This window comes from Bufo gargarizans, chromosome 6 (genome assembly GCF_014858855.1).
Source record: "Bufo gargarizans isolate SCDJY-AF-19 chromosome 6, ASM1485885v1, whole genome shotgun sequence".
Lineage (NCBI taxonomy): Eukaryota > Metazoa > Chordata > Amphibia > Anura > Bufonidae > Bufo > Bufo gargarizans.
The window spans coordinates 62,176,748-62,203,797 of NC_058085.1; the positions used below are offsets into that span (position 1 = coordinate 62,176,748).

Below are 27,050 nucleotides of genomic sequence, written 5' to 3' on the forward strand. Positions count from 1 at the left end.
TACACATGGGACAAAGGCTCCCCAAAAATGTAAAGAAAGGGGGCATATCTCACCTGTTCATTTAATTCAAATGGACTCATGGTCTTCAAAGTGTATATCCATCTTGTCTCCTTTTGTGCAAGTCATTTTTCTCCAATTTCCTCCTCTGGTAGAAATTGTGACAATGCCTACAAATCCCATCTAAGTGAGCCACCATCACACTGGTGATATTCTGTAAAGTGTCTGGAGATAGTTTTTAGACGTTTCAGGTCTTGTGTCTCCCTTGTGGTCACATGGCCGGATGGAGTGGCATACTTCTGGAGATCATGCATGGCGCCAAATAGGAAAAAGTCTATTCTGTAAATACTTTAGTTATAATTTTAACTGCACAGATGCAAATGATTTGTAAGCAATTTCTGGTTACTGATTGGGTCTAGCCTCCTTAAAAATTAGACTGTTCCCTAAATTAGTTAATCCCAGAGGAAGTAACTGCAAAAACACATGTGGGGTGTTTCTGCTGGTCACGACATTTGGTTGGTATTTACTTTTTTGTGCATTTAGGAGGTAGTGGTGATATTTTGTTGAGCATTTTGATATAAGTATATAACGTTTGTATTACTGCAAGCCTGGCCATATTGTTATTGTATATAAGGGTACGTATTACTCCATCTATTGAATATATTTACAATAAATTTTATCGCTTTTTGCACATTGCATTTGTACTTTACTCACAAGACCTATGTGGTGTTCCTGAAAGGATGGGGTTGTACTGTGCCTTTGTTATGTTTCAGTCTAGGTGCAATTCTGGCATTTTCTATACTTTCTCTACAGCTCTCTGTCAGTTTCTGTACCCTTCTTCTCCGAAGGAATCTCAATGGCACAGTGGTTGAGGAATCACAGTGACTCCATGTTAGAACACATTGAGGTAGTAGGAGACTCTCCCTTATTGCTCCAGCTTGCCCTGGAAATGGTTTTGACCATGAAACTGGTGAGTACAATTGGCTGTGCTTTATGGAAACACTACACACCAGTGATGTTTTTTCTATAATGTCTCTTGCTTCTCTACATAGGACAATAACCTGACAGAGGAAGAGCACAAGTATCGTGTCTACGTACATAACAGAGTTATCGATGCATTGTCCTCTCATAGTGTCTCTAGTCCATGGGAAGTAGCAGCTTTCAGTGCCGCTCTGACGCAGTGTGTGGTATGTGTAGCTCTGGAGCATCGTTGTTTGACATCTTGAGTTCATGAGTTCATAGAACAGTATTCCTTATCACCGGAGATGGGAGCTATTTTAATTGGCAAATTAGAAGTTGAGAAGGAATTTTTCTGATAAAATTGGAAATTTTGGCTTTTGCCTCATGGGAGTTGTGGAAACTTGCTTTGCATTGGAATAAGTTTGATGAGATGATTTATGTCCTTGTTTCAACCTTACTGATTATGTTACTATTACCCCAAGGACCATCAATCTGAGCTGGATACAGAAGTGCTTCTCAAGGTCCTCAACTTCACTGAGAAAATGTTCCATGTGCTGAATACAGAAAGCAACAAGGGAAGAAGAGTTGAGAATGATGTTCAAGAAAATATTCTCACTGTGCTAGGTACGAAATAAGCATCAAGAAAACATTATCTTGTCACAAAATGGTAGAACATTTTTAGGCTCCATGTAGCGATCCCATATAGTCAGCCCATGAGGAGCTTATACACTGTAGGAATTAGCTCTGTAGTGGTAGGCAAAATGGGGTCAAATGCAGTCAGTCAATGACACAGAAGTCTATTTAAAAAAGGGCTTTGGCTGTTGATAAAAGCATAGGGGGTCATTTATTAGGCTGAAATACACCTATGTTAGGCATATTTCAGGTGCAGATTGTGGCGCAACAGCTAGTTGCACTTCAATCTGTGACTTCTCCCCACTCACGGCAGGTCTAAATAAGTAGGCGTGGTGTGGGCAGGGAAGGGGATGGGCCGGCAGGTCCGTCTCATTTACCATTTTTTACGCCTGTTTCAGGCATAGGAAGGCTAGGAAGCTGTCTTACATTTAGAACTGGCAGAGAGTTCACCGAAGTTATGAAGAGTCCGACGCCTCTTCATAACTTTGTTGGATCTACCGCCAGCTTAGAGGTTTATTAAGACCGGCGTCTAAAACGTCGGTCTTAATAAATGCGCCCCATAGCCTTTACTTTCAGGCCTAAAAACACAAATCAGCCACTTCCAGGCTGAGCACTAGCGTATACGTTTCCCTGACTATACAAATGGCTTACTATAAAAAGATTTTTGCAACGCTCACCTGCGTTGAATGCTTCAGAAGCACGGACACAGCCTGGACAGGACTCGGCCGTTATACAACTTGCAAACAAATGGATGAAGTCTAGCTTCTTTAAAATCCAATTTTGTTTATTTCAAGCGGTAAAATCCATAAGCAGCTTATGGATTTTACCACTTAAAATAAAGAAAATTGCATTTTAAAGAAGCTGGACTTCATCCATTTGTTTGGTAGTGGCTTACTACCTGCCACTCAAACAAAGTTACATTAAAAAGAGCAAATGTCCTCTTTGAGGCTAGCAATCACAGGTACATTCTATCCAGACAGGTTCTGCCTCCTCAGATGGCTCTTTCTTTCTAGTGCACACCTTGCACGTTAATAATCTGGACTTGTGTTACAAAGAAAACGTGTACTGGCCTGGAAGGGAATGATAGGTCCCACTACCAACCTGCCCTACATTTCATAAAAATGCTAGCCCAATTTACTAGGGATTCTCAACTTTCCTGGATTCCTTATATCTTATCTAGCTTTACCTGGAATAGATATATACTTCCTGGAGCCTAGTACACATACAGTATGAGAGGAATACTTAGGAAATATAAAGATTCCCAGCAAACTCACATGGGATGGAAATGCTGCAGATTTTTTCCTGCAGTTTTGCACCAGAAGAATTTACAGAATACAGTACAAGGCAAGTGGATAAAACTGGTGTGGAGTTTAAAATCCACAGCTTTTCAATGTTTGCACATTTTAGTTGTGGATTTGTTGTGGATTTTCCCCATTTCAGTGGTGAAGGCAAAATCTGAAAGTAATCCTATTGCTGCGGCATTAGGTATGTATAATGGTTATGAGAATTTGTCCTCTAAGTGGTTGTTGAGAGTCTGAATTCTTTTGATCTAAAGATGGACCCCGTCTTGGCTCTTGGCATGACAAAAGTGTAATGGTCTCAGTATATGTAATGTGTATCGCCTCTTACAGTAGAGGCATCCTACCCTTGTGGACACAAGTGTGTTATATATGCCATTTAAAAAAAAAAAATTTTATTTATTTCAGGCAGTTTTATGAAAGTCCCATATTCTGATGCTTTTTCTCTTCATGCTTTTAACCTGACCCGGGATTTTACAATAATGCTTGGCAAATCATACATGGCTGGAGAAGAACCTTTGTTAATTAATGTTCCTGGACTTAAAATACAAGCAACAAAAGTTCACCCAGAGCAACTCCTGTACTCCTCGTCATCCTCCTGCTGCCAAATACCCAAATTCCAAGCTCTTCCAGGTACTTTGCTGGACCACCATGAGCTTCTACAACTGTCTATAGAGCTGGACCACAACCCATTTCCTGGTGGACTTTTTCCGAATATTCCTATGACCTCCCAGTTGGTGGCTTTGGAATTCACATCGCCACATGGAGACACAGTACCAGTAAAAGACCTGCCAGCAGATGCGACCATTCAGTTGAGGATGCCTGTAAAGAAAAAAGTTGTCTTGAGCCCTATATCAGTATTCTTACCACCAAGAGGTTCTGCCAAATTTACAGTAACTGTAGAAGAGAGGACACCTAGATCTGCAGGAGTGCATCTGTATATTATGGTCACCATAATGAATGGTGAGTGGCACATGCAATGCTAATGTTACATTTTGGTCAGCCTGTGAAAACAGTGGACAGTCGTATATGGATTAGTTTTGTATGGGGTGGCTCTGAAGTTTTTGACATCACAGTACAGGTATTGCAATAAGGAACATCCCCTGTGTCTGTTCCAGTTACCAAGGGCTGGTATAGTCTCAAAGGGAAATGAAGGACGTTATAACTTTCTGACTTCATGGATGATGTTCCTTTTCCAATTGTCTTCTATTGCTTAGGTTCGGATTGGTCTCATGAAGAGGCTCCAGAGTTACTAATTTCATATGGACCCATTAATTCTTCTAATGAATCTAACACTCAGATGAGACACGTCTTTCAGTTAACTCTTGGACAAGAAGTGGAACAACATCTAAGCCTTCTGCTTCCAAGTTCATGGAGGTATATGCTGTCTGTATGCTTTATCAGTACTTACAGTTCTTTACAAAACCACAGATTTTGAGAATTTTTGCTTATTCCTACTTATAAACAAGGGTGTAGCTATGGGAAGTTCACAAGACTTGTGAGGGTACCAATAAACCAATCCACCTTGCCCATTGGACAGGGCTAGAGCAGCAAACTGAATCTCTGCCCCAAGAGAATGAAAACCTATCTGCGACTCTAGATACGTAACCCAATGTAATTAGATTTACCAATCTGCTTTTCAGCCGGCCAAAACCAGTGCTTGAGTACCAAGTAAATATCATCAGCCTGCTTTCTATCTGCCCAGTCACTATGTCTGTCAGCCTCTTCTCAAGCCTCTGCCAATACTTCCATATGCCCAGCCAGACATGGAGGACAGACGGAGTGACTCCGAGTAATGCTAGCCTACCTCATGAGGCTGTTTGCCAAACCAACCACCTTACGCTATTTGGAGCTAGTGTGTTTGTGCCTCCACATCAACTTATTTTGCTTCCTCCTGTAAGTATATATCATTTTCCATTTTTGTTTCAATATTTGTATTACAATAGTCTGCAGCCCCTCAGTACTCATTTACATACAAGTGGTATTTATCAATGCAGTATCACGGCACAATAACATTGAAAACAATGGCTTTTGGTATTTATCAAGGCCTATCAGATGCATGCCAGAAGGACGGTCTTTTGGCTTACGTCTAGCTCATGATAGCCTATGGATACTTCTGAAGTACACATCAGGAGATATTCCTGGCATACATGCTAGGCATCTCCAAAATGAAAGGGCTTGTGGGGCTTGTTCCTGGTATGCAGTGCTTAGTACCTACCATAAGTGGTCAGAGAAACAAAAACTGCTAAACCAGCGACCGCACTCAAGGCTATTGATGTATGTAGGGAAAGAAATCTAGCGCATCTGGTCTGATCCCACAGGAGAGATAGCTGTACAAATTGCTGAAAAAATTGTGACCAGTGCAGTGGAAAGGTAGTTTGAAGAATCAGGCCAGAAGTAAAAGTACAACAGTCTCTCTTGGTATACCCTGCAGTATTAAGTTCAAAGTGCAGTTTCTGGTGCCTGGTTGTGTGGAAATTAAATGGCCCTTGTGGATATACTGTAGGTGTCTACTGTGAGATATTCAGACTTGAGGTTAGTTTGGCCTGGTGGTTATTCCTGGTGATAGGTGTCTGACCTGTTTTCCCTCACTGACAGCAGGGTCTGTAAAGCTGTGATTTCATTGATCACTCTGCTGTCTAGGCACAGTGAAGCTTCTTGGAAGCAGTGTTCTTGACTCTGACAATCTCATAGAGTAATGGTCTCACAGGAGAACTGGGTACAGTCCCTCAGAGTAGGAGCTCTGGCATGTGCTTCTTATCTCCTTGCTCCTTGCACTTGAACTCCCCTTCTTGGCAGAAAGTAGAACCAGCCCACTCCTACCAAGAGGGGAGATTAGCCCTTTTCTTGCAAACCATTGGCGACCATACCTCTTCTGCTGGAATAATGGCAGAATATAACATAACATGACCTTGCTCTAACAATACATAATAAAACATAAAAGCAATGACCGATTGCCCCAGGTGTGGGGTACTGCTTTTGTTCTACACAATTAAGCTTTCTTCAGTGTATATATAAATGCGCCCCATGGTCAGTACTTATCATCCTTTAGTATTTCCATGCTTTTTTTTAATACATAGGCCATTTCCTAAGATATATTTGCTTGATGTTTGATTGCCCTCCTAGGCTCCTCGACAGTGGACCCTCGTACTGCTGTGTTGTTTAGGGCTCCTTTCTCTGTATCTGCTGCTGGTCCTTATTTCTCACAAGTTGGACCATCTGGATGTATTACGAGTAGGAACCATTCCTTTGTGTGGTCCAGCAGGTCAATACAGGTATTGGGTCCTGGTGAAGACAGGCTGGAGAAGAGGGGCAGGTAAATATTTCATTCATTATTTCATATTTCTATAGATGTTGTAATTATTTATTACAGTATGTTGGCAGTATAAAAGTTCAGTTTTAATCTTCCGTTAAAAACTGTACAAAACCCCACATGTAGAGGATCAGGTATGGCTTACAAGTTTCGGACAGAGTCAATTACAGGCTAGTTTTACTTATTAGTCATGTCTTTCACATCCACAGCCATTGTTCTTTCGCTTTATTTTACATACCGTATATTATGCAGTGGGCCAGTTATGGATCTGGGTATCCATTACTGTTTATGCTACATCTGGCCCTTGACATGACGTGGTAGCACTATTTGCTGGCTGTTGACTAGAACAATGCCATTTATTCTGCTGATGATCTTTAAACCAACTTGTGTCTGTTTATTCATCCTGCAGCTTTTTTTTTTCTTTTTTTTTGGTCAGGTACAACGGCACACGTTGGAATTTGTCTATATGGAGTGACCAAAAGTGGAGCCCGCCAACTACATAGCAGAGAAGGCTTTACTACTGGGAATCTGGACATGTTTCAGGTTGAAACTGATTGTAACTTAGGAGAAATCTGGAAGATACGTGTGTGGCATGACAATACTGGTAAGATACATAATATTTTTTCCTCTATGAGAAATCTAAACTGTTTGAACCTTGCATAAACTTCTAAAAGTCTTAAAACTTATAATAAAAGTCTATTAATACCAACCCCCTATTAAACTTTTATCATAAAAATCACTTCCTACAGTAGATGACGTAAACCCAGAGCTGCAAGGAATTTACAATGTCCTTTGCACTGTGAATCTATTCATTGTAATATGAATTAGTAGGCTTTTAGAAAGAGTGACCCGTGACCGGTTTGCAGCTCCACTGTGTCTGTAACATGGCAGACAAGTAGAACAACTTTCTTTTAGTGAATTTGGAAAACAGGAGACGTCTGCAGCACATATGGCTGACCTTTTAAGAAAAAAGGTTCCACAAAGGTAATGTACATGAGCAGACGTTCACTCATATGCACTCATATTATACTGTATTTTATTAAAGTGGCTCTGTCACCAGGATCAACCCTATATAAACAGACGTATAGCCTGATAGGGTTACTGAAGCTGATTAAAAGGATACCTTTCTTTTCTCTGTAGTAACCTGCGTTCTTGAAAAATTCCAAAAATTAGCTATTCGGGCGTCAGTATGGAGCACCATGGCTGGAGCAGTGCTCAAATCACATAAGACTGCCTCCTGGTGCTCCAATAGCTCATTTGCATATTAATAAAAGTTCAAATTTCTCAAGAACCCAGGTTCCTACAGAGAAAAGAAAGGTATCGTTTTAATCAGCTTCATCAACCTGGTTGTATAGGGTTGATCCTGGTGACGAAACTGCTTTAATAAGAGTAAATTGTTTGAAATAATTTCAAATGTTGCAGAAGTGTATGTGAGCTCTCCTGTTATATTGTATTAATCAAAGTTAGATACATGTAGTACACACACATAATGATGCTCTTGTATTCCTAGGATTGGATCCCTCCTGGTTCTTACAGTATGTGGCTGTGTGGGACAAGCAGACAGATTTCCTTTATTTCTTTGTGGTGAATGACTGGCTGTCTGTAGACAATGAACGGAATGGGGGAAGAGTGGAAAAAGAGATTCTAGCCACATGTAAGTTTTATTATGGGGTCATATTACTGATTTTGGTGGTTGTCCATTTTCACATATTTTTCTGTTAACCGAAGTCTGAGGTCTCGTTCACATTGCTGATACACCTCCGCTAATCATTTCTGCAGTTCTGTTTTATCCAAAGAGCAGAGGAACGAGTGGCAAATCTTTAAAAATGCTGACCGCAGCACCCATTGGACCCCTTTGACTATAATGGGTGGTCCATGAGGTTTCTGTCATGGCAGCCATCATTTTAACGGACTAAATAGTGCAGTAATGACACTCCAGGCATAAGCGGGAGGCATTCACCTAAGGCTACTTTCACACTAGCGTTCGGCCGTCCGCTCGTGAGCTCCGTTTGAAGGAGCTCACGAGCGGAGCAGAACGCTTCCGTCCAGCCCTGATGCAGTCTGAATGGAGCGGATCCGCTCAGACTGCATCAGTCTGGCGGCGTTCAGCGTTCAGCTGTCCGCCTGGCCGTGCGGAGGCGTGCGGATCCGTCCAGACTTACAATGTAAGTCAATGGGAACGGATCCGCTTGAAGATGACACCATATGGCTCAATCTTCAAGCGGATCCGTGTTTTTTTTTTTTTTACACGCACAATATACAATATTGCAGGAGATCAGTCCTATAGACTAGTAGTAAGTCTATTCCTAACTTGCTATCCAGAACGTATGGGGTTTAAATCCCACTAGGACCTGAGAAAATTTTCTGCAAAAAATTGTTGTTGCTAAAAAATTAATAAATGACATAGCAAAACACATTACAATAAATGTGTTTTTGTAACATACTCACTTTTCAAATATCACAAAACAGCATTTGGCAGCCTTGTAATCAAAATAACCTGTACAATATAGTGATCGGTAAACAGCGTAAATAAAAATGGCGCAACATTTTTTCCTTCATTTAACCCATAACAAAAGTTGATAGATCTTATTGATAAAAATGGTCTGACTAAAAAAATAATAAAGTTATGGCTGTTACGGCTATGAATGCTAGAAGGCTGGTGGGGTAGGGCACATAGTTTGCCTGTATGGGGCCCTGAAATTATTGACAGCACCCCTGAGTCCAGGCACAACACCTTTGGTGGGTTCAAGTTAGGACCAGTCGTATACTCCCAGTTCATAAATTAATGGTATATGCTAGCATATGACCGCGGGGGGACCAATCTCTGGGGGCTCCTTGTAGTAGTTTCCTGGAGAGCAGTGAACCAACAACAGCAACATCCAGGAAAACTGCAGCCAGACTAATTGCTGTTGTTGCATCTGTTATTCTATGCCATATGCACATCATACTGTATAATACTAGAAAAAGATGATATAGCGGTATAATGGTCTCATAAGGGCTATGTTCGCTCAGTATTCTATCGTCTACCTTATCTCAGGTCCTCAGGAGCTCTCCAGTTTTTCACAAGTGTTTCCAGCACAACTAGCGCTTGGCTTGACAGACTGGCACCTCTGGTTGTCTGTGTGGTGGAGACCTGCCCGCAGCCGCTTTACACGTCTCCAGAGGCTAACTTGTTGCGCACTGACGTTTCATCTTTACATGACAGCTTGCGCCCTGTGGTATGGGGCCGTTGGAGTTCAAGGAGAAAGGTATTAGTTATTTCATTCTGAAAGGGTTGTATAAAATTTAGAAATGAGGCCGTGGTGCAATACCAGACACAGCCCATGGATCAGGGTGGCACTGTTTCTGGAAAAAAAAAACAATGTCTCACAGTAATTTAATAATTTTTAGACAGGGTGAACTTAGACAGAGAGTCCGAAAATGTGCTGAGTTTATCATAGTGGTTGATGCTGGATGATAAATATGATGCATCTTCAGGATGTTGAGTCTGTACCACCTATTTCTTGGCTTAGATCATGTCCAATATTTCTCTACATGCTGCAAAAGTTTGTCTAAATGCCCTTGAAATGTCCACCAAAAACTTAAGATCAATTTAGTTTATCTAAAGAGTTTGATTTTATTTAGCTATGTTTTAGCTTGCCTTTAGGATTCCAGTCCCTGGTTACCTGGCAGAGTGCATGTGTTGGGATCCTTACGTCTGTTATGGTTCTTCCAGCACAGCTTCTCTTCTCATTCCTTTTCAGAGGAACCCGTAGTTTGGTAAGAAGATTACTGTATCACACAATACAACGTGATTATATGTTTACTCTGAATAGTTGCCTAACTGTGTGTAAATGAACTGCTTTTAGGTATTTGTAGAAGATTTGGTTACTTCTACTTCAGCCACAGAGGAGGAAGCAGATATGGATTCATCATCAATATTATCCATTCCCGGAAGAGCCGATTCTTTGGCAGATATCAGTTCTCTCAGCTGTGTAGGTCACGGCAACACACAGGAAACGGCATAATACCCGTTATATATCATTAAGTAATATACGCTTTATCATGTAGGAATTCATCTAATTCATTTAATAAACTTTTTCTATTTAGAGGTCCATAACAAGCAGCAAATTTACCTTTGACCTTGGTAAGGATGAATTCTGGCATCTGGAGAGGTGAGCTCTATCTATCTATCTATCTATCTAATTTACATCTATCCATCTACATATCTATCTATCTATCTATCTATCTATCTATCTATCTAATATCTACAGTTGCAATAAAAAGTATGTGAACCCTTTAAAATGATATGGATTTCTGTACAAATTGGTCATAAAATGTGATCTGATCTTCATCTAAGTCACAACAATAGACAATCACAGTCTGCTTAAACTAATAACACACAAAAAATTAAATGTTACCATGTTTTTATTGAACACACCATGTAAACATTCACAGTGCAGGTGGAAAAAGTATGTGAACCCTTGGATTTATTAACTGGTTGAACCTCCTTTGGCAGCAATAACTTCAACCAAACGTTTCCTGTAGTTGCAGATCAGACGTGCACAATGGTCAGGAGTAATTCTTGACCATTCCTCTTTACAGAACTGTTTCAGTTCAGCAATATTCTTGGGATGTCTGGTGTGAATAGCTTTCTTGAGGTCATGCCACAGCATCTCAATCGGGTTGAGGTCAGGACTCTGACTGGGCCTCTCCAGAAGGCGTATTTTCTTCTGTTTAAGCCATTCTGTTGTTGATTTACTTTTATGCTTTGGGTTGTTGTCCTGTTGCAACACCCATCTTCTGTTGAGCTTCAGCTGGTGGACAGATGGCCTTAAGTTCTCCTGCAAAATGTCTTGATAAACTTGGGAATTAATTCTTCCTTCGATGATAGCAATCCATCCAGGCCCTGACACAGCAAAGCAGCCCCAAACCATGATGCCCCCACCACCATACTTCACAGTTGGGATGATATTTTGCTGTTGGTGTGCTGTGCCTCTTTTTCTCCACACATAGTGTTGTGTGATTCTTCCAAACAACTCAACTTTGGTTTCATCTGTCCACAGAATATTTTGCCAGTACTGCTGTGGAACATCCAGGTGCTCTTGAGCAAACTGTAAACATGCAGCAATGTATTTTTGGACAGCAGTGGCTTCCTATGTGGTATCCTCCCATGAAATCTATTCTTGCTTTGTGTTTTACGTATCATAGATTCGCTAACAGGGATGTTAGCATATGCCAGAGACTTTTGTAAGTCTTTAGCTGACACTCTAGGATTCTTCTTCACCTCATTGAGCAATCTGTGCTGTGCTTTTGCAATCATCTTTACAGGATGGCCACTCCTAGGGAGAGTAGCAGCAGTGCTGAACTTTCTCGATTTATAGACAATTTGTCTTACCGTGGACTGATGAACAGCAAGGCTTTTGGAGATAATTTTATAACCCTTTCCAGCTTTATGCAAGTCACCAATTCTTAATCGTAGGTCTTCTGAGAGCTCTTTTGTGCGAGGCATCATTCACATCAGGCAATTCTTCTTGTGAAAAGCAAACCCAGAACTGGTGTGTGTTTTTTTATAGGGCAGGGCAGCTGCAACCAACACCTCCAATCTCATCTCATTGATTGGACTCCAGTTGGCTGGCACCTCACTCCAATTAGCTCTTGGAGATGTCATTAGTCTAGGGGTTCACATACTTTTTCCACCTGCACTGTGAATGTTTACATGGTGTGTTCAATAAAAACATGGTAACATTTAATTCTTTGTGTGTTATTAGTTTAAGCAGACTGTGATTGTCTATTGTTGTGACTTAGATGAAGATCAGATCACATTTTATGACCAATTTGTGCAGAAATCCATATCATTCCAAAGGGTTCACATACTTTTTCTTGCAACTGTATCTATTATCTATGTATCTATCTACTGTATCTATCTATTAATCATCTATTTATCTATCTATCTATCTATCTATCTATCTATCTATTAATAATCTATTATCTATCTATTTGTTTATCTTATCTGCAACCAGTGCTAATGCTGCTGTTATCACATGACTTTATTACCTAGCAGTTTCTCTTTGCAAGCACACAGACAACATGTAATTCCCTGTTTTGCTAAGACATTCAAGTTACTTTACATCTATCTACTTACAGTACTTCTTATAAATACAAAAAAAAATATGCCCCTCTCTCCCACCAGTTCAGCTCCCATCTGGATGTCCTCTTGTGATAGTTTGTATGACGTCCGGTATGATATTCCATTAGAGTCAAGATTTAGCATCACTCAACCATTGTGTAAAGAGAAGAGGAATGATCTTGCTGGCATACAATCCTCCTGCAGCTCTGGTGATGACCGCTTATCCCTATCGGAGAGGTCCAACTACAGTCCACACTTCACTCTTTCAGGTCAGTCCGCACTTCACACTTTTTGGTAACTTCCGTTTATTTATCCATCAGTTCTACAGGGAATGTACAAATGTGGAAGTATTTTATATTATTTTCTTGAACCCAGACTGGGAGCTATATGGCTTCTGACATTCGAAGAATCCCAGAACTTTGCACATCTGTTGTGGTAAAAGTGGTACCCAAAAACCATTATGGGGGTACCCAAAAACTGTTAGGTCATGGCCACACGATCAGGTTTCCTGATGCAGTTTTTGAAACCAAAACCGGGAGTGAATCCAAAAAATAGATGAAGTTGTATTTGTCCTTACTTTCTCTCCTTTCATGATCCACTCCTGGACACATCAGAAAACCTGGACGTGTGACTGCACAATTAGACAACTAGCATTTTAATATAAGCATTAGCTCCTCTGTGTTGGACATTTAGTTGTAGTTTATTCAACCTGTTTTTGCTCCCACAGCCTTTGTATGTACTTGAGTTAATTACTCCTTCCGCTGGATGTTTCTTCAAATGAATGTGAAAAAGTACAACCCAAAAAGATTATCCAAAAAGGGTTTATACAATATTCTATTTGAGTAACTTGTGGTGCAGTCCCAACCTCCATCCGGTAGTAAGTTATTTTTTTGTAGTTTGGAGAAAGGAACATTGTTGATCATGGTTGAACATTCATTTTGCCAAAAGCCACCCCTCCCAGCACCCATACCCTTGTACTGTATGCTTGGCTCAGTTGAGTGCCTGTGTTCTCAATAGACCTCAGGCGGTGGCTTATCTCTCTTTAGAACACAGGATCACCATGTAGAAATCCATAAAAGATTGATGGCAGAAATAGACCACATGGTCCATCTAGGCTTCTCATATGTTATTTGCCTTTGGATAGATTTTTGTTTATCCTAGCCATGATTCACTTAAGTTTGTTTTTCAACCACATCTGCTGGAACGTTGTTCAGAGCCTCTACTACTGTTTCAGTGAATTAATATTTTCTGATATTGCTTCTGAAGGAAGCTGATGGAAGAAGGAGGCCTCTACTTTGTGTGACGCATCAATGTCTTTCTGTCCACATTTTTTTTAGAAGAGAATTTACTCCAATCTATTGTTGGTAAAACTTGGAAATCAAGCGAATCAGATAGCGGCAGGTTTTCACCTCGTCCAGATCGAGGATCACCCAGGTAATAGAACTGAATCATATGGCTAATAACTTGATGCCTTTTACTATTTTCCTTATTACTATTACTGTTGAAAAGTTTAGGTCGTTATTACAACTACTGCAATGTAATGATAGGTTCACTGTTTAACACGCTTCATGTATGAGGCTGTGTTCACATCTCTGTCAAATGTTCTCCCACAGATTACATCAGATGTGACAGAAATAACAACATGCAACTCTATTCTTCCAGTCACAATGCCTGACACCACAGCAAAACCCACCCAACCCTTTTATTTCACAATGTTTTTATTGAATAGTATAAAACATACATTACAAGCGACATAGCATTCTTGCTTGACAATCATTTATATACTTCTCACAATAGTAATCGTCATACTATGTCCTTGTGCAGGAACAAAGGGAAAGGGGGATAGGAATGGAGTTGGAGGGACATAGGGTAAGAACATCAGAACTACAACAACAACATCAACATAGTCGTGGATCAGAATTAGATATAGAGTCAGTACTTAGTGAAGCATTCAAGTTTCAGTTACATTCATGTATAGAGATGATCCAACAGTTGGTGGGAAAGCAAGAGAACATAATAACCCAAGAGTAATATGTGTCATCGTCATCCATTTATCTTGTGTCACTAGACCGCAAAGGTAAGACTTTACCCTGCAACCCCTGTGCCTCTTAGCCAGCTTTATCTCCCTTTATGAAGACAGACCTCCAGATTTCCCATTTCCCAAGGTAACTATTGTATGATCCTGAGCATGATGCCATGGTACCTTCCATTTCACAATGGTAGGAAACCCTTTTCGTGACCTCAGTAATAGATGGTACCACCGTGGACTTCCAATGCTTTGCTATGAGTATTTTAGCAGTTGTTAGGACATGGAAGACAACCGTACGATGTCTCAGAGGAATCAGCTCTAGGCCATTAAGTAAGAGGAACATATCGGGAGAATAAGATAATCCAATTCGTAGAGTGAATGACAACAGCTTGTAAACCCTCCTCCAAAATTTCCTGACCTCCGGACATCCCCAAAAAATGTGTAGCATATCCCCAAGAAATTTCTTACACCTCCAGCATGTGTTAGACACACCCGGGTATATCAAGGATAATCGTTCCGGCCTCCACTCACCGTAGGCGAGTATAATGTAGAAGCCGCTACCCTATGTCTGGCGTTTTTCCATACAAAATTCGTCAATAAAGCCTGGAGTTTAGTAATGTATCTTTTGGACAAAGTTATTGGAACGTTCCTGAACAGATAGATCACTTTTGGTAGTAACATCATTTTAGTCACCGCTATCCTCCCCACCCACGAGATTTCTTGAGAAGAGAAAAGTTTAATGTCTTCTATTAACGTATTAATCAATGGCAAATAGTTCATCTTATATAGATTTTTGGAGGGGAACGTCAATGTGATGCCAAGATATGAGATCCCTTCAGTCGCCCACTTAAACGAAAATTGGGAGGATAATGTCGACACCTCATCTGACGCTAGGCCCATATTAAGAATAACTGATTTACTAACATTTAGCTTGTAGTATGAGATGTCACTGAACTCTTTAAGTTTTAGCATGAAACGCCGGTAGAGATTGTATAGGGTTAGACATTGCTATAAGCACGTCATCCGCAAATAAGCCAATTTTATGTGTTGTCCCACCTACGGTAATGCCCTCTATATCAGTCGTAGAGCGGATAGCTGCAGCCAAAGGTTCCATGACAAGGGTGAAGATCAGGGGAGAAAGGGGACACCCCTGTCGTGTGCCATTGGAAATCGGAAATGGTTTGGACATAAATCCGGTGGATAGTACTCTGGCAGATGGTGTAGTGTACATTGCCAAAATAGCAGTTTTCGCCATTCCCACTATCCCAAATTTGTTTAGGACTTTATCCAAGTAGCCCCAATGGACCCTATCGAACGCCTTCTCCGCATCCAAGGAGAGGAGCAGAGAAGGCGTCCACCCAACCCTTTTATAAGTCAATGGGGTTCGTTGTCCATTGGATCTGGCACTGCGTTGTGGTTTCTATTATAAATGGAATCCAGGACACAAATATGTGAAGAGCTTTAAGTTGCCTATACACCTCAGATAGCTGTCAGCCGACCTCCATACACATGCATGTTCAACTCAACCAAACTTGCATATATTCTCAACAGGTAGAGAATTAGATTGTCAGCCGGCCCTACCAAAATCAGAGGGTTTGGCCAACATTAATCTAAGGCCTATGACCACCTTGTAAAAATGCAGCAAACATGGACCTCTCTCTCTGGACCAGATCAGATAATTGCTAACAAGCAGAGGTTCTTTCTGGTGTACTCTGGCTGTCCATGTAATACATGAACCACCATTGATCTAAGTGGCCTCCTTGTTTTACTACATTACCAGTTGCTGCAAGGGACACGTACAATCAGCTGTTTGCCAGGGGTCTCTGAAATCAAACCCGTGTCGATCAGCTAATCACATCCATTGCAAATGGTTTCTCATCATGGTTCCTGGTTTTCTTGCAGTACTGAAAGCGGTTGCAGCCACATGTCTGAAAATACATCTACCTGTGTGACTGGGTGTTGGTCTGTGAATGACCTGTATGTACCTAAGAGGGGATCGGTTTCTTCCTCTTCGGTTTCTGATATAACCAGCAATGACTCTGAGCTCCAAGACTGCTGGGACATCTCTTCTCCATCCCCCTCGCCCTTTAACACACGCATTGGTAAGCGCAACGTCTATGAACTTTCCAGATTCTCATTCTTTCCAGTATTAAATTTAGATCTCTGTGCCCTCAGGTGTTCGCTGGAAGCCTCTCGGATGGCTCTTTCCTTCCAGGATGCTGTGGGTGGTTTACGTGGTGTCACTCGTGATAATAGCTGGCTGTGTTGTGATCACAGTTCTATACGTGTCGTCACTTGCAGAACATGGCTTCTTAGTATGGGTTATCTCTTGCACATGTGCAGTGCTCACATCCGCTCTACTACTGGAGCCTCTTAGGGTAAGTGGACTAAACTGTCTAAAAGGACATTTAGATGGAAAATGTTCCCTACTTACCCCGCTCCGAGTCTAATACCTATTTAGTACACATGTCAATTTTAAAGGAAGTCTGTCACCTCCATATGGCCATATACAGTGCTTACATGGCTCTGTAGCGCACCTATACAGGATTGTAATGGTACCTTTGTCTTTGTCTTTAGACTTGCACCAGCAGGAAAAACTAAGTTTAATTCATATGCAAATGAGCACTCGCAAGTGCCCAGGGGCGGCGTTCAGTGTGTAGGTGCCCAGGCTGCTCCGCCTTCTTTTCCCTTTACTCCTCCCCAGCCTCTGACTTTCCCCGCCCTCCAAGTCCAGACCTATCGATGAGGCAAGAGACTGGGAGGGCGGGCAAAGGCAGAGACTGGGGAGGAGTAAAGTGAAAAGAAGGCGGAGCAGCCTGGGCACTTACACACTGAACGCCGTCCCTGGGCACTTGCGAGTGCTCATTTGCATATGAATTAAACATCGTTTTTCCTGCTGGTGCAAGTCTAAAGAAAAGAACAAAGGTACCGTTACAATCCTGTATAGGTGTGCTACAGAGCCATGTAAGCACTGTATATGGCCATATGGAGGTGACAAACTCCCTTTAAATGTTATTTCCATTGCTCGCCTATTTCCCTATGTCTAACCTGTATATATTTGTATATATATTTTTTGTCATGATTGATTAATAACAAATTAAATAAAGTATAGATTTTCATATATACAACTTCTGCATGATCATCACAGCCACAACTTGGTGTTGCACCAATTTTGAATTTGACAGCAATTTTGATGTAACACAGAATAACTGCCTTTAACATAAGTGAAATTACAGCTTTTTAGATTCATGGGAGAATTCTAACTAATATTCCATATTCTTATGTGTTTTCAACTTACAGGTCATGTTGCTGGCACTTTACTATGCACTACGTTGCCCACCAGTTCTCAGTGAAGGACTGGGGTTGGTGGAGGAGCCACTTGTTAAGAAGATATCGGATCACTGTAACAAGGTTCGAGCTCCAGGAGGTTTCAGCCTCCTCCAGGCAAAAGAGCAGGCGAGGAGAGTTCGTGCACTTAAGACCATGATCAAGGTGAGAATGAAAATCACAGACTGTAAGACATCTTGCACACAAACATATTTTCATTCCGTGTCCGTTCCCTTTTTTTTGCAGACAGTATACGGAACTATTCATTTCAATGGGTCCGCAAAAAAAAAAAAAAACGGAAGTTACTCCGTGTGCATTCCGTTTCTGTAGGCCTGTATTTCCGTTCCGCAAAAAAAAGGAACATGTCCTAATTTTTCCCGCATTACAGACAAGGATAGAACTGTTCTATTGGAGGTCAGCTGTTCCGTTCCGCAAATTTCGGAATGCACAAGGATGTAATCCATATTTTTTGCGGATCCGCTTTTTTGTGGACTGCAAAATACATACGGTCGTGTGCAAGAGGCCTAATTCAGAAAGTTCTAAGCAGAGAAGCCTGACAAATAAGAATTTCTGGGGGAACCACTTAGGATCCATGATGTTGGCCTGATTTGTAGAAATCAAGCCTAAAGGAGCAAAGGGCCATTCACATAAGATAGTTTTTAGCTGAACACTCATTTAGACAACAGCTATGTCTTCCAAGCTTGACACAAACATGAATGCCAAGATCAACATGGTTCTCCTTCGGTGTTCTTCAAACAGCAGATCAGCGGGGGGTGCCGGGTGTCGGACCTCTAATCCAATCTGAATCTGATGACCTACGCTGAGAATAGATCATCAATCTAAAATCCCCATACCACCACTTTAATGTTTCCATACTCCTTAGACATCTGTTGGCCAAACAAGCTCTTTCTGACCCCCTCACACACATGCACACTGAGCTTTGTCGAAATTGCATGTGTTCTCAATAAAGAGAGGGGCAGAAGTCACTGCCGTAATCCTCTGGCGGCTTATCTTCCCCGAGAACCAAAGTATTGAACGTGTTGAAATCCAACAGCCGGATCTTTCTCTCTCCTGACATTTGCCATTGGGGGGAAAGTCAGCAGGACCTGATGGTCTGGGTGTCAGTTGACATGTACTACACAGCATTGAGGAGAAGACTACTGAACAAAGCAGTACTTATCTTGCAGATCTCGCACCGCCGTTCCAATCATTGACCTGTGTGGTTCACCAAAGAGGCCAATGATTTGGCTGCAGCAGTCACGTGTTGTCAACATGACATCACTGCTGCAGCCAAGAACCGGTGTGGCTACATAAAGCTGCTAGGTAAGTACTGCTCAGTTCTTTATTTTAGGCTATTCCCCAGTGCTGTCCAGTTTCTTGCTGAAATTGGACAACCCCTTTAAGAATAGAGACAATCATCTTGAACACATTTGAATTCTTGTTTTTTATATACTAGGTAGGTGATTAAGGTTTGTTTCATTTCAGAGTTGCACAGGTTACATGATTTTCCTAATTCTGGTGCTAATGATGAATTTTCAAAGTACTTTTCATGACAACAATATCAGATTGCTCCACTCAACCATTAAAAGATCTATTAACCGGACCACTGGTGCGGAGGTCAGCTTTACTACAATACACAGGTAGGAAAGCTCACATCATACTGTATTGGAGGACTTCAGAAGGAGTGGAAATAATCTGTATGAATTGTATTTGCAGTGTTTCTGATCTCTGGCAATGGCTAGAAAGTGTGTTACCTGCTCACCTTTACAATGATCCTCGATTGACCTTGCTGGGATCTCCACGTCTATGCCAGTATGATTCTGGTGAGGCCCTTTGCCAGAGTATAACCGCTGCTTATGTTCTTCAAAAGAAATATCACTTTATTTTAATATTTTAATATTTCTCTTAATAATATTTTTCAGGTTTGTTTTCCACCTTACAACCTCAGTCTGTGAGGGTCTTTCCAACCAAATATTCTTCCACCAGCTGGGACTATGCAGAATTATGCACCAATCTTACTTTAAGGTAAGCATGTAAATGGGTCACACTTTGCAGTATGGATCTTTTTGGCCCTCTGTGGTATGCATGTGGCTCGCCAATCTAAGATGGTGAGGAAAGTCTCGAATGTTTCAACAAGGGGAAGTTTTTTGGATTTATGGCAGGTATAAGCTTGGCCATTCTGTCTCTCAGAGAGGGCACAATCATATCACTGACAACAGGTATTTATAGACCGATCCTTCAACAAGGGATAACTCCCACCCACAGTCTTACTGTTTTACGTTGATCTGGTCTCTTTCATTAGCAGCAGGGAGACGGACAAACTGTCTGCAGCAATACAATGTGCACCACTTAGATCATTCATGGTATCTCCCTTTCTTCTCGAATTGGCGTTAACACCCTGGCTGGACATCACCACACACGGTCAGCTGTCTGTCTGGTTGTTCCGCTCCTCTTTTTGCACTATTGGTTCTGATGCCCTAGCTAGTCCCTGAGGTTGTGCGCCATATAGGCAAACGTCACACACTCCACTGTCCAGCTAGTTATCATGGACAGCTGCAAAAAAGAAGTAAAACACCAACCTCACTCCAGCAGCGTGAGAAATCCAGGAAATGGCAAACAATCATTCAGCTCCTTGGTTAAACCTTTTTCTTTATTTTTTAAAAACAACCATGGTGACTCTAACGTTAGTACCCTCACAGTCACCATGGCTGTCTTTAAAGACAAAATAAGGAAAAAGTTTGAACTTCCATGGAGCTGGATAATTGTTTGCTGTATCATGGACAACTCTCTGACGTCTTCCTTCTTGGACTCCCGCTGATGCCTCCCTGCTCCCCTACTTATACCCTTGGGGAAACATTAAGGTAACGTCTGAGGCATATTCTTTATGATTGGCCATTCCTGCCAAAATCCAGGAGTTAACTGTTACATTTCCAGCAACCTATAGCCCTGCATATTGTACATAATACAATGCAGCCCAAAATTAACTTTTCTACTAATTCAGTGCCCCACTCAATTCAAACTGTGATGTCCACAGCATCCTGCACAAAGTAATATGGCCATCTACCGTAAAACTGCCACTCACGCGTTTAATCTTCTCTTTAAGACAGACGACACATACAGCACATTAGAAATGACACAAATATATCAGATTTAGTCTTCTCTATCCTGTTGTGTTCGTCCTTGTTCCCCAATCGGGAGATCTGGATTCTACAGCAGCGGATTAAGTAGATATCAGCACTAGTGTTGATCACGAATATTCGAATGTCGAATTTTATCGCGAATATAGGTACTTCGAAAATTCGCTAATATTTTGAATATAGTGATATATATTCGTAAAATATATATATTTTTTTCAATCAGTACACATGATCCCTCCCTGCTTCTAGCTTGTGGGCCAATGAGAAGGCTGCAGTATATTTGACTTTAGGAGTAATGTGAATTTTCGTAATACGAAATTTTCGCTATATTGCTTTAACTTAGTTTTTTCGAATATTCGCTATATTGCTATATATTCTTGTTTTTTAATATTCTCAATATTTGAAAAAACGAAGTTATAGCAATATAGGGAATATTCGGGGAAAAAAACCGAATATAGAGCAAAGTAGCTAATATAGTGCTATAATCTTCTTTGTCTAATAGTTGTTTAGTTGAAAAATTTGCAATAAAAATTCGTATTACGAAAATTCGCATGTTACACAATCATTACCTTGCCGATTTTTCGAGTAAAAAAATCGTAGAATATAACAAATATTCGAATTTGCGAATATTCAACGAATATTCTACAAAATATTTGCGAAATATCGCAAATTCGAATATGACCCCTGCTGCTCATCATTAATCAGCACTAAACAGCGGATTGTTTGAACAACACATACTAAGCGTGAACTTGGTCTATCTAGACCACAAGTATTTAGATCCGTCTGGTTTTACTTAGTGATTGATTAGTGTTTTCTGATATTGGTTATATTTACTATGTTTTCCTACATAAGCTGGCATTTGTGTACTTTTCTGATATACAGTATGCTATGTACTAACTTATAGGTGCATGGAGGAACCATGTCAGTCATATGGCAACACAATAGAAAATACAAAAGCAATCATCGAGGCCCTGAAGAACATGAGCTGGATAGTTAAAAGGTTTGTTGAGACAACGTGGGAAATACATACCCCTAGTAAAAGTTGTTCTTGTTGCTGGGAGTCATTCGTCAGTTGTTTTGGGAACTATAACTGAAAGGACAATGGTAAAGGTACCAATGCAGATGAAAGTTTGCACTTCTCTATAAACTTGTATTGGATTGATGTAGACAGGGCTCCATCAGTCCCATAGAAGTGATTGGAGCAGTGGACCACGCTACCACTTCATTCAGAGAAGGGTCTTGGTGATCTCTCGTATTAGTGATCACTTGGGGTCCCATTGGTTAGACCCCTCATGATCCAACATTTTTCCCTATCCTATGGATAGATGATTAATACTTTTTATAGGATAATCCCTTGAATGGCAGATGTTGGGGAAAGAAGGTTAGGGCTTTTTTGATTTTAACATGCCCAATCCCTTGTGCTAAGTGGAGATAAGCTGCTGCCAGAAGTATGTGCCAGCGATTTATTCTTCTCGCTCCCCATTGAAAACACCGCTGAGGCCAATAATTTGCTGCAGCGGTGCACATGATCCCGTCCTTGCAGAAGTTGATTGACAGGGGCAGAAGACCAGTGAAGCGAGTCAGGGAGCTAGTATAGAGTGGTGTGGTTTCATCACATATACAGATGGCTGGGGGACAAATTGAAATGTTGATGATTTGACAACAATTTCCATAGGTAATCCCAGCTAAATTCTTCATCTAATCTGTAATCAATCCACCTACCATGCAAGTTTGGCAACCCCTCCAGATGCAGTGGAAAAAAATTGTGTGGATTTTAGTTTATGCAGCCAATCATAAACATGATAAAGATGTTCGTTCTTCTCGTGGATTCTGCATGGATTTAAGAGTCAGATTTCTGCAGTGGATCCTCTAGTAAAATATATTGTGAATTAGCCATAGGCAAATCTTTGACATGGGGACCTAACAGTATGGAGCAGCTCCACAGCTCCCTCTAGTGGTGGCCGCAGACAGTCAAAATTTTATTTTTTATATCTATGCAGAGGGTTTGGAACTCTGTTTCATAAAAAAATAAAGGTACAATAAGAAATTAAATAAAAATTATTTTAATTTCAAACCAATTTAGATAAAAATGAAAACAGAATGGTAGTGAAGAAATTCACTTTTAGGATCCGCTCTTGGCTTTGAAAAAAAACAAAACGTGTAAATATTAAATGAACTGAGTAAAGGTTTCAAGATTGCAGTTATCTTTTTTGCAATCCCTAGTGCTTTGGAAGTAGAGATAACCCAGTATCATAAGGATGTTCAGCTTCACATCTCCACTGTTCTCCAACTCAACCTCTCCCCTCAAGGCACCGGATCTTCCAGACTGACCATCCTCCCATTCCACCTCTCGGAGGTCAGATATGGTCTGAACTTACCCATGTCACTGGCTGTGAGTATCTCATCCTAGTCTGTAACTGATTGCTTACGTGTCCTCATTGTGGTTGACAAGTCTGTTTCCATCTTTCACCAGTTCTCTTTAGTTCTCGCTGCCATTTGTTTCTTATATCGAGAGCTTGCTGCTGTAAAGAATCTCTGCGCCATGAACTCATCTTACTCTCCAGATTGGATGCGAATTATCATAGGGCTCACATCTGCAGCCACTGGAGCTCTGTATTTCATTAGGACTTGGCTAGTAAAGGATGTGATGACCCAATATCATGCAAATCCCTGGGCTTTCATCAGCCTGTATGATGTCGCAGTTTTATCACGAATACAAGTTGCGCTGTCTGCCTCTCTTCTCTTTCTTATCATGTTGAAGGTGAGGATCGCTATTGTGTTCATTCACTGTGATATTAGTTACAGACAAATCATTTTAGGGCAAAGACATCTCATTTCTTCTTTTTCAAGGTTTCTCAACAATTGCGCTTTGTACGGAGATGGTCAATTTTTGGGAAGACATTTCAAAAGTTAAAGCGACATCTTTTGGGATGTGTATTTTTTATCACAATTTTATTCCTTGCTCTTATTCACTGCGTGAGTGTGGTAAGTAATATAATTTTGTCTCATCCATAGGTTATCTGTCTAATAAAGGGATGTCTTGTGTGGGTTTTCCCTGTTCAAAGGCTGTATTTAGACATACTGATGTCTCTATGAGCAATGTAACAGTGTCTCCTTTGACAGAGTTGCTGTATCCATGCGATTCATGGTAAACCGTCAAAACCGATTTCAGAAGAGTAAAGGTGCCGATATACAAAAGAATAAAACTGACCAGACCGTATGACAATCTTAGGGTGTGCATACATATAAGGCTAGTTTCACACTAGCGTTCGGCTGTCCGCTCGTGAGCTCCGTTTGAAGGGGCTCACGAGCGGACCCGAACGCTTCCGTCCAGCCCTGATGCAGTCTGAATGGATGCGGATCCGCTCAGACTGCATCAGTCTGGCGGCGTTCAGCCTCCGCTCCGCTCAGCAGGCGGACACCTGAACGCTGCTTGCAGCGTTTGGGTGTCCTCCTGGCCGTGCGGAGGCGTGCGGATCCGTCCAGACTTACAATGTAAGTCAATGGGGACGGATCCATTTGAAGATGCCACAATATGGCTCAATCTTCAAACGGATCCGTCCCCCATTGACTTTCAATGTAAAAGTCTGGACGGATCCGCTCAGGCTAATTTCACACTTAGCCATTTTTTGCCAATATAATGCAGACTGATCCGTTCTGAACGGAGCCACCGTCTGCATTAATATGAGCGGATCCGTTCAGAACGGATCCGATCGAACGCTAGTGTGAAAGTAGCCTAAGACAGCTGTCTGTCCCAATTCATCCATACACATGTCTCGGTATAGCATTAAACGTGTCCTGAAAGTGGAGACAGGCATCACCAGAAACCTCTGGCATTGAAAAAAATAAAGGACTGAGCATACAAACATTTAATCTAATATCTGCTGTTGGGGGAGAGTCAGGAGGCCACCATACACATTATGGCAGGCCAGTCCTGCTAAAATCGAAAAGTTAGACTGACAAGTGTGGTCAACGCTATGTGTATGAGGAGTACCAATGCAATGACCAGGATGCGGGTATTAAAGTTCTGTATTTGTCGTGACGCCAATTGCAGCGTGCACAGGGTACTACCACAGGGCCCTTCCAGGGTGTTATAATGCACGTCCCAGGTTAGGAATGCCAGAGTGGTGTAATGGTCTATAATGTCTCTGTAGAGTAGTGGTAATTGTGTCAATGGTGTCTCCTACCTGGGTACGGCTGTACTCCTGACTCACTTGCAATAAATTTGAGTGTAGTGATAGTAGGAGTAATAGAGGAATTTTGCAGCAGAAATGATGTCCAGACCTTTAGATGCAGCTCAAACTTTTTTTTACCGAAGATAACTCGTATCCAAACAGTATGCAGCTTTGGTCTCTGGTCCCAGCAGGTTTTGGCAATCATTGGCAGAAATAAATACTTCTGCTTTAATGTGAGATTGCAGGATAATTCGTCTGCTTGTTAGCTCTGTAACTGAGGCAGGAACTAATCTTCTGCTTTGAACTGTACCTTCTGCTTTGTGGGGACAGACTAGCTGAGTAAGAATGGCTTCTCCTAGGTCTCTGGACTTAACTCACAGATATATTCTCAGGGAATGCTTTCTTCCTGGAACTGGAGGTGGTCTGCAACTTTCTGCTTTCTTTTCATCCAGTTGAGCTGCAGGGCTCTGACTGGGAATATGATCAATGTCTCAGCTGAGACAAGATCCTTGCTGTCTTTCCTATGCAGGGTATCTCCTCACACACACCCTACTCCTAGAAGGGGGTGGGCTAAACTGACTCTAACTTCCTTCTCCACCCCGGCTGCAGGATGTGGGCACAGCCCACTCCGCACAGAGGGGGAGCTAAGCTGGAATAATCCATTCCAGCCTAGATATACTAAACTGTAACTAGTACCTGGCCAATGCATTGCTGCCACCTGCTGGTAAACCTACAAGAAATAACTGTGTTTAACATGGTTTTACATGCACATTTGTGGAGACATAATACAAATTATATCAGATGACAATATAAAAGCTCTTAAAGGGCAGTAGTGGGGTAGAAGCGTGTAGTAACACAACTTTGGGGTGTTACACCAACTTTCCCTCAACAGGTGTTGTCAGGAGAATGAAGATTCAGACATGTTAAATTTCAATGCCCAATGCTATTCTCAAGGGAGATGAGCCAGAGTTGCCTGGCAGCAGCTTATTCCCCTCTTCCCATTGAGAAGGCCTCTAATTGTATGGGGAGTCAGAGAGTATAACTCACTCACATGACTACTATCGAAGGTGTATGGGCCACTTTAATTGTTGCACCTAAGCCCCAGTGCAAATATGCAACAGGACCCCCACCTTCCATGTGAAATTTATAATACGGGTGCCTTCTTATGTAGCATAGAGACATTTGCACCTGCAGTGATCCCCTGAGGAGCCGGGGCAGAGGATGGGAGTGGTAGTGGCCCTGATGAGGTGTTGTGTCATGGTGCACTGCCTCAGGCCATTGCTTCTTGAGGATCGGTGCAATGGAAAGGTGGTTTGAAGAATCAGGCCAGTAGTAAACAGTAATAAAAGACTCTCCTAGTGCAAAATATAACTTGCGGCACATCAGGCAGTAGTGGGTTCAAAGTGCAGTTTATGGCACCAGTTGAGTTATGGTGGCTGGTGGTGTGGAAATTTTATGGCAATAGCAGACACTGGTGGATATAGGTGATACAGGCTTGAAGTTATCGGCCTGGTAGTTATTGTAGGTGATAAGTGTCTGACCTGTTTTCCCTCACTGGCAGCAGGGTCTGTAAAGCTAAATCTTGCTGGTTACTCTGCTGACTTCATCCGCTGTAACTTTTACCTCTGGCAATCTTCCCGGAGCAAGGGTCTCACGGGAGAATAGTATCAGGCTCTTGGATTAGAAGCTCAAGCATGTGCTTCCTTCCTCAACACTCTCTAATCTGGAACTTTCCCTCCTGGCAGGAAGTAGAACTAGCCCACTCCTACCAAGAGGGGAGGAACAGGGTGCTTAGCCCTGTTCCTGTCAAGCATATATCCTGTTGCTGGAATGCATGGCAGAACACAAAATAATAGTACAATCTATATAAAACAATTGAAGATAACCCCAGGTCTAGGGTACTGCACACCAATTCAGGCATCAAGCCCAATGTGTGTCTACTATCGTACCTCTTCTGATTGCCAGTTCCAGTAGAGGACCACACTGGCCTCCATTTTCATAGTTTTGATGGCTGTTTTCATAAGACAATTCCTTACATGTATTAAATATATTCTTATAAATGCTTTGACATT

The 27,050-nt window shown here is 41.5% G+C and overlaps 1 protein-coding gene across 1 annotated transcript in view; it reads left to right on the forward strand.

Annotated features, from left to right (window-relative positions):
* The window catches only part of LOC122941967 (polycystin-1-like), a 103,461-nt gene that overhangs the window by 72,956 nt on the left and 3,455 nt on the right, over positions 1-27,050 (forward strand). Inside the window, exons 22-46 of the mRNA XM_044299462.1 lie at positions 811-967; positions 1,050-1,184; positions 1,440-1,581; positions 3,297-3,851; positions 4,106-4,265; positions 4,532-4,784; positions 6,015-6,204; positions 6,638-6,805; positions 7,712-7,855; positions 9,239-9,449; positions 9,837-9,960; positions 10,050-10,175; positions 10,291-10,355; positions 12,374-12,579; positions 13,648-13,744; positions 16,242-16,441; positions 16,515-16,717; positions 17,640-17,831; positions 19,152-19,306; positions 19,383-19,489; positions 19,589-19,691; positions 21,708-21,803; positions 23,027-23,195; positions 23,277-23,564; positions 23,654-23,788. Of these exons, the coding sequence (XP_044155397.1) occupies positions 811-967; positions 1,050-1,184; positions 1,440-1,581; positions 3,297-3,851; positions 4,106-4,265; positions 4,532-4,784; positions 6,015-6,204; positions 6,638-6,805; positions 7,712-7,855; positions 9,239-9,449; positions 9,837-9,960; positions 10,050-10,175; positions 10,291-10,355; positions 12,374-12,579; positions 13,648-13,744; positions 16,242-16,441; positions 16,515-16,717; positions 17,640-17,831; positions 19,152-19,306; positions 19,383-19,489; positions 19,589-19,691; positions 21,708-21,803; positions 23,027-23,195; positions 23,277-23,564; positions 23,654-23,788 (4,381 nt within the window). The remainder of the gene's footprint in view (positions 1-810; positions 968-1,049; positions 1,185-1,439; positions 1,582-3,296; positions 3,852-4,105; positions 4,266-4,531; positions 4,785-6,014; positions 6,205-6,637; positions 6,806-7,711; positions 7,856-9,238; positions 9,450-9,836; positions 9,961-10,049; positions 10,176-10,290; positions 10,356-12,373; positions 12,580-13,647; positions 13,745-16,241; positions 16,442-16,514; positions 16,718-17,639; positions 17,832-19,151; positions 19,307-19,382; positions 19,490-19,588; positions 19,692-21,707; positions 21,804-23,026; positions 23,196-23,276; positions 23,565-23,653; positions 23,789-27,050) is intronic.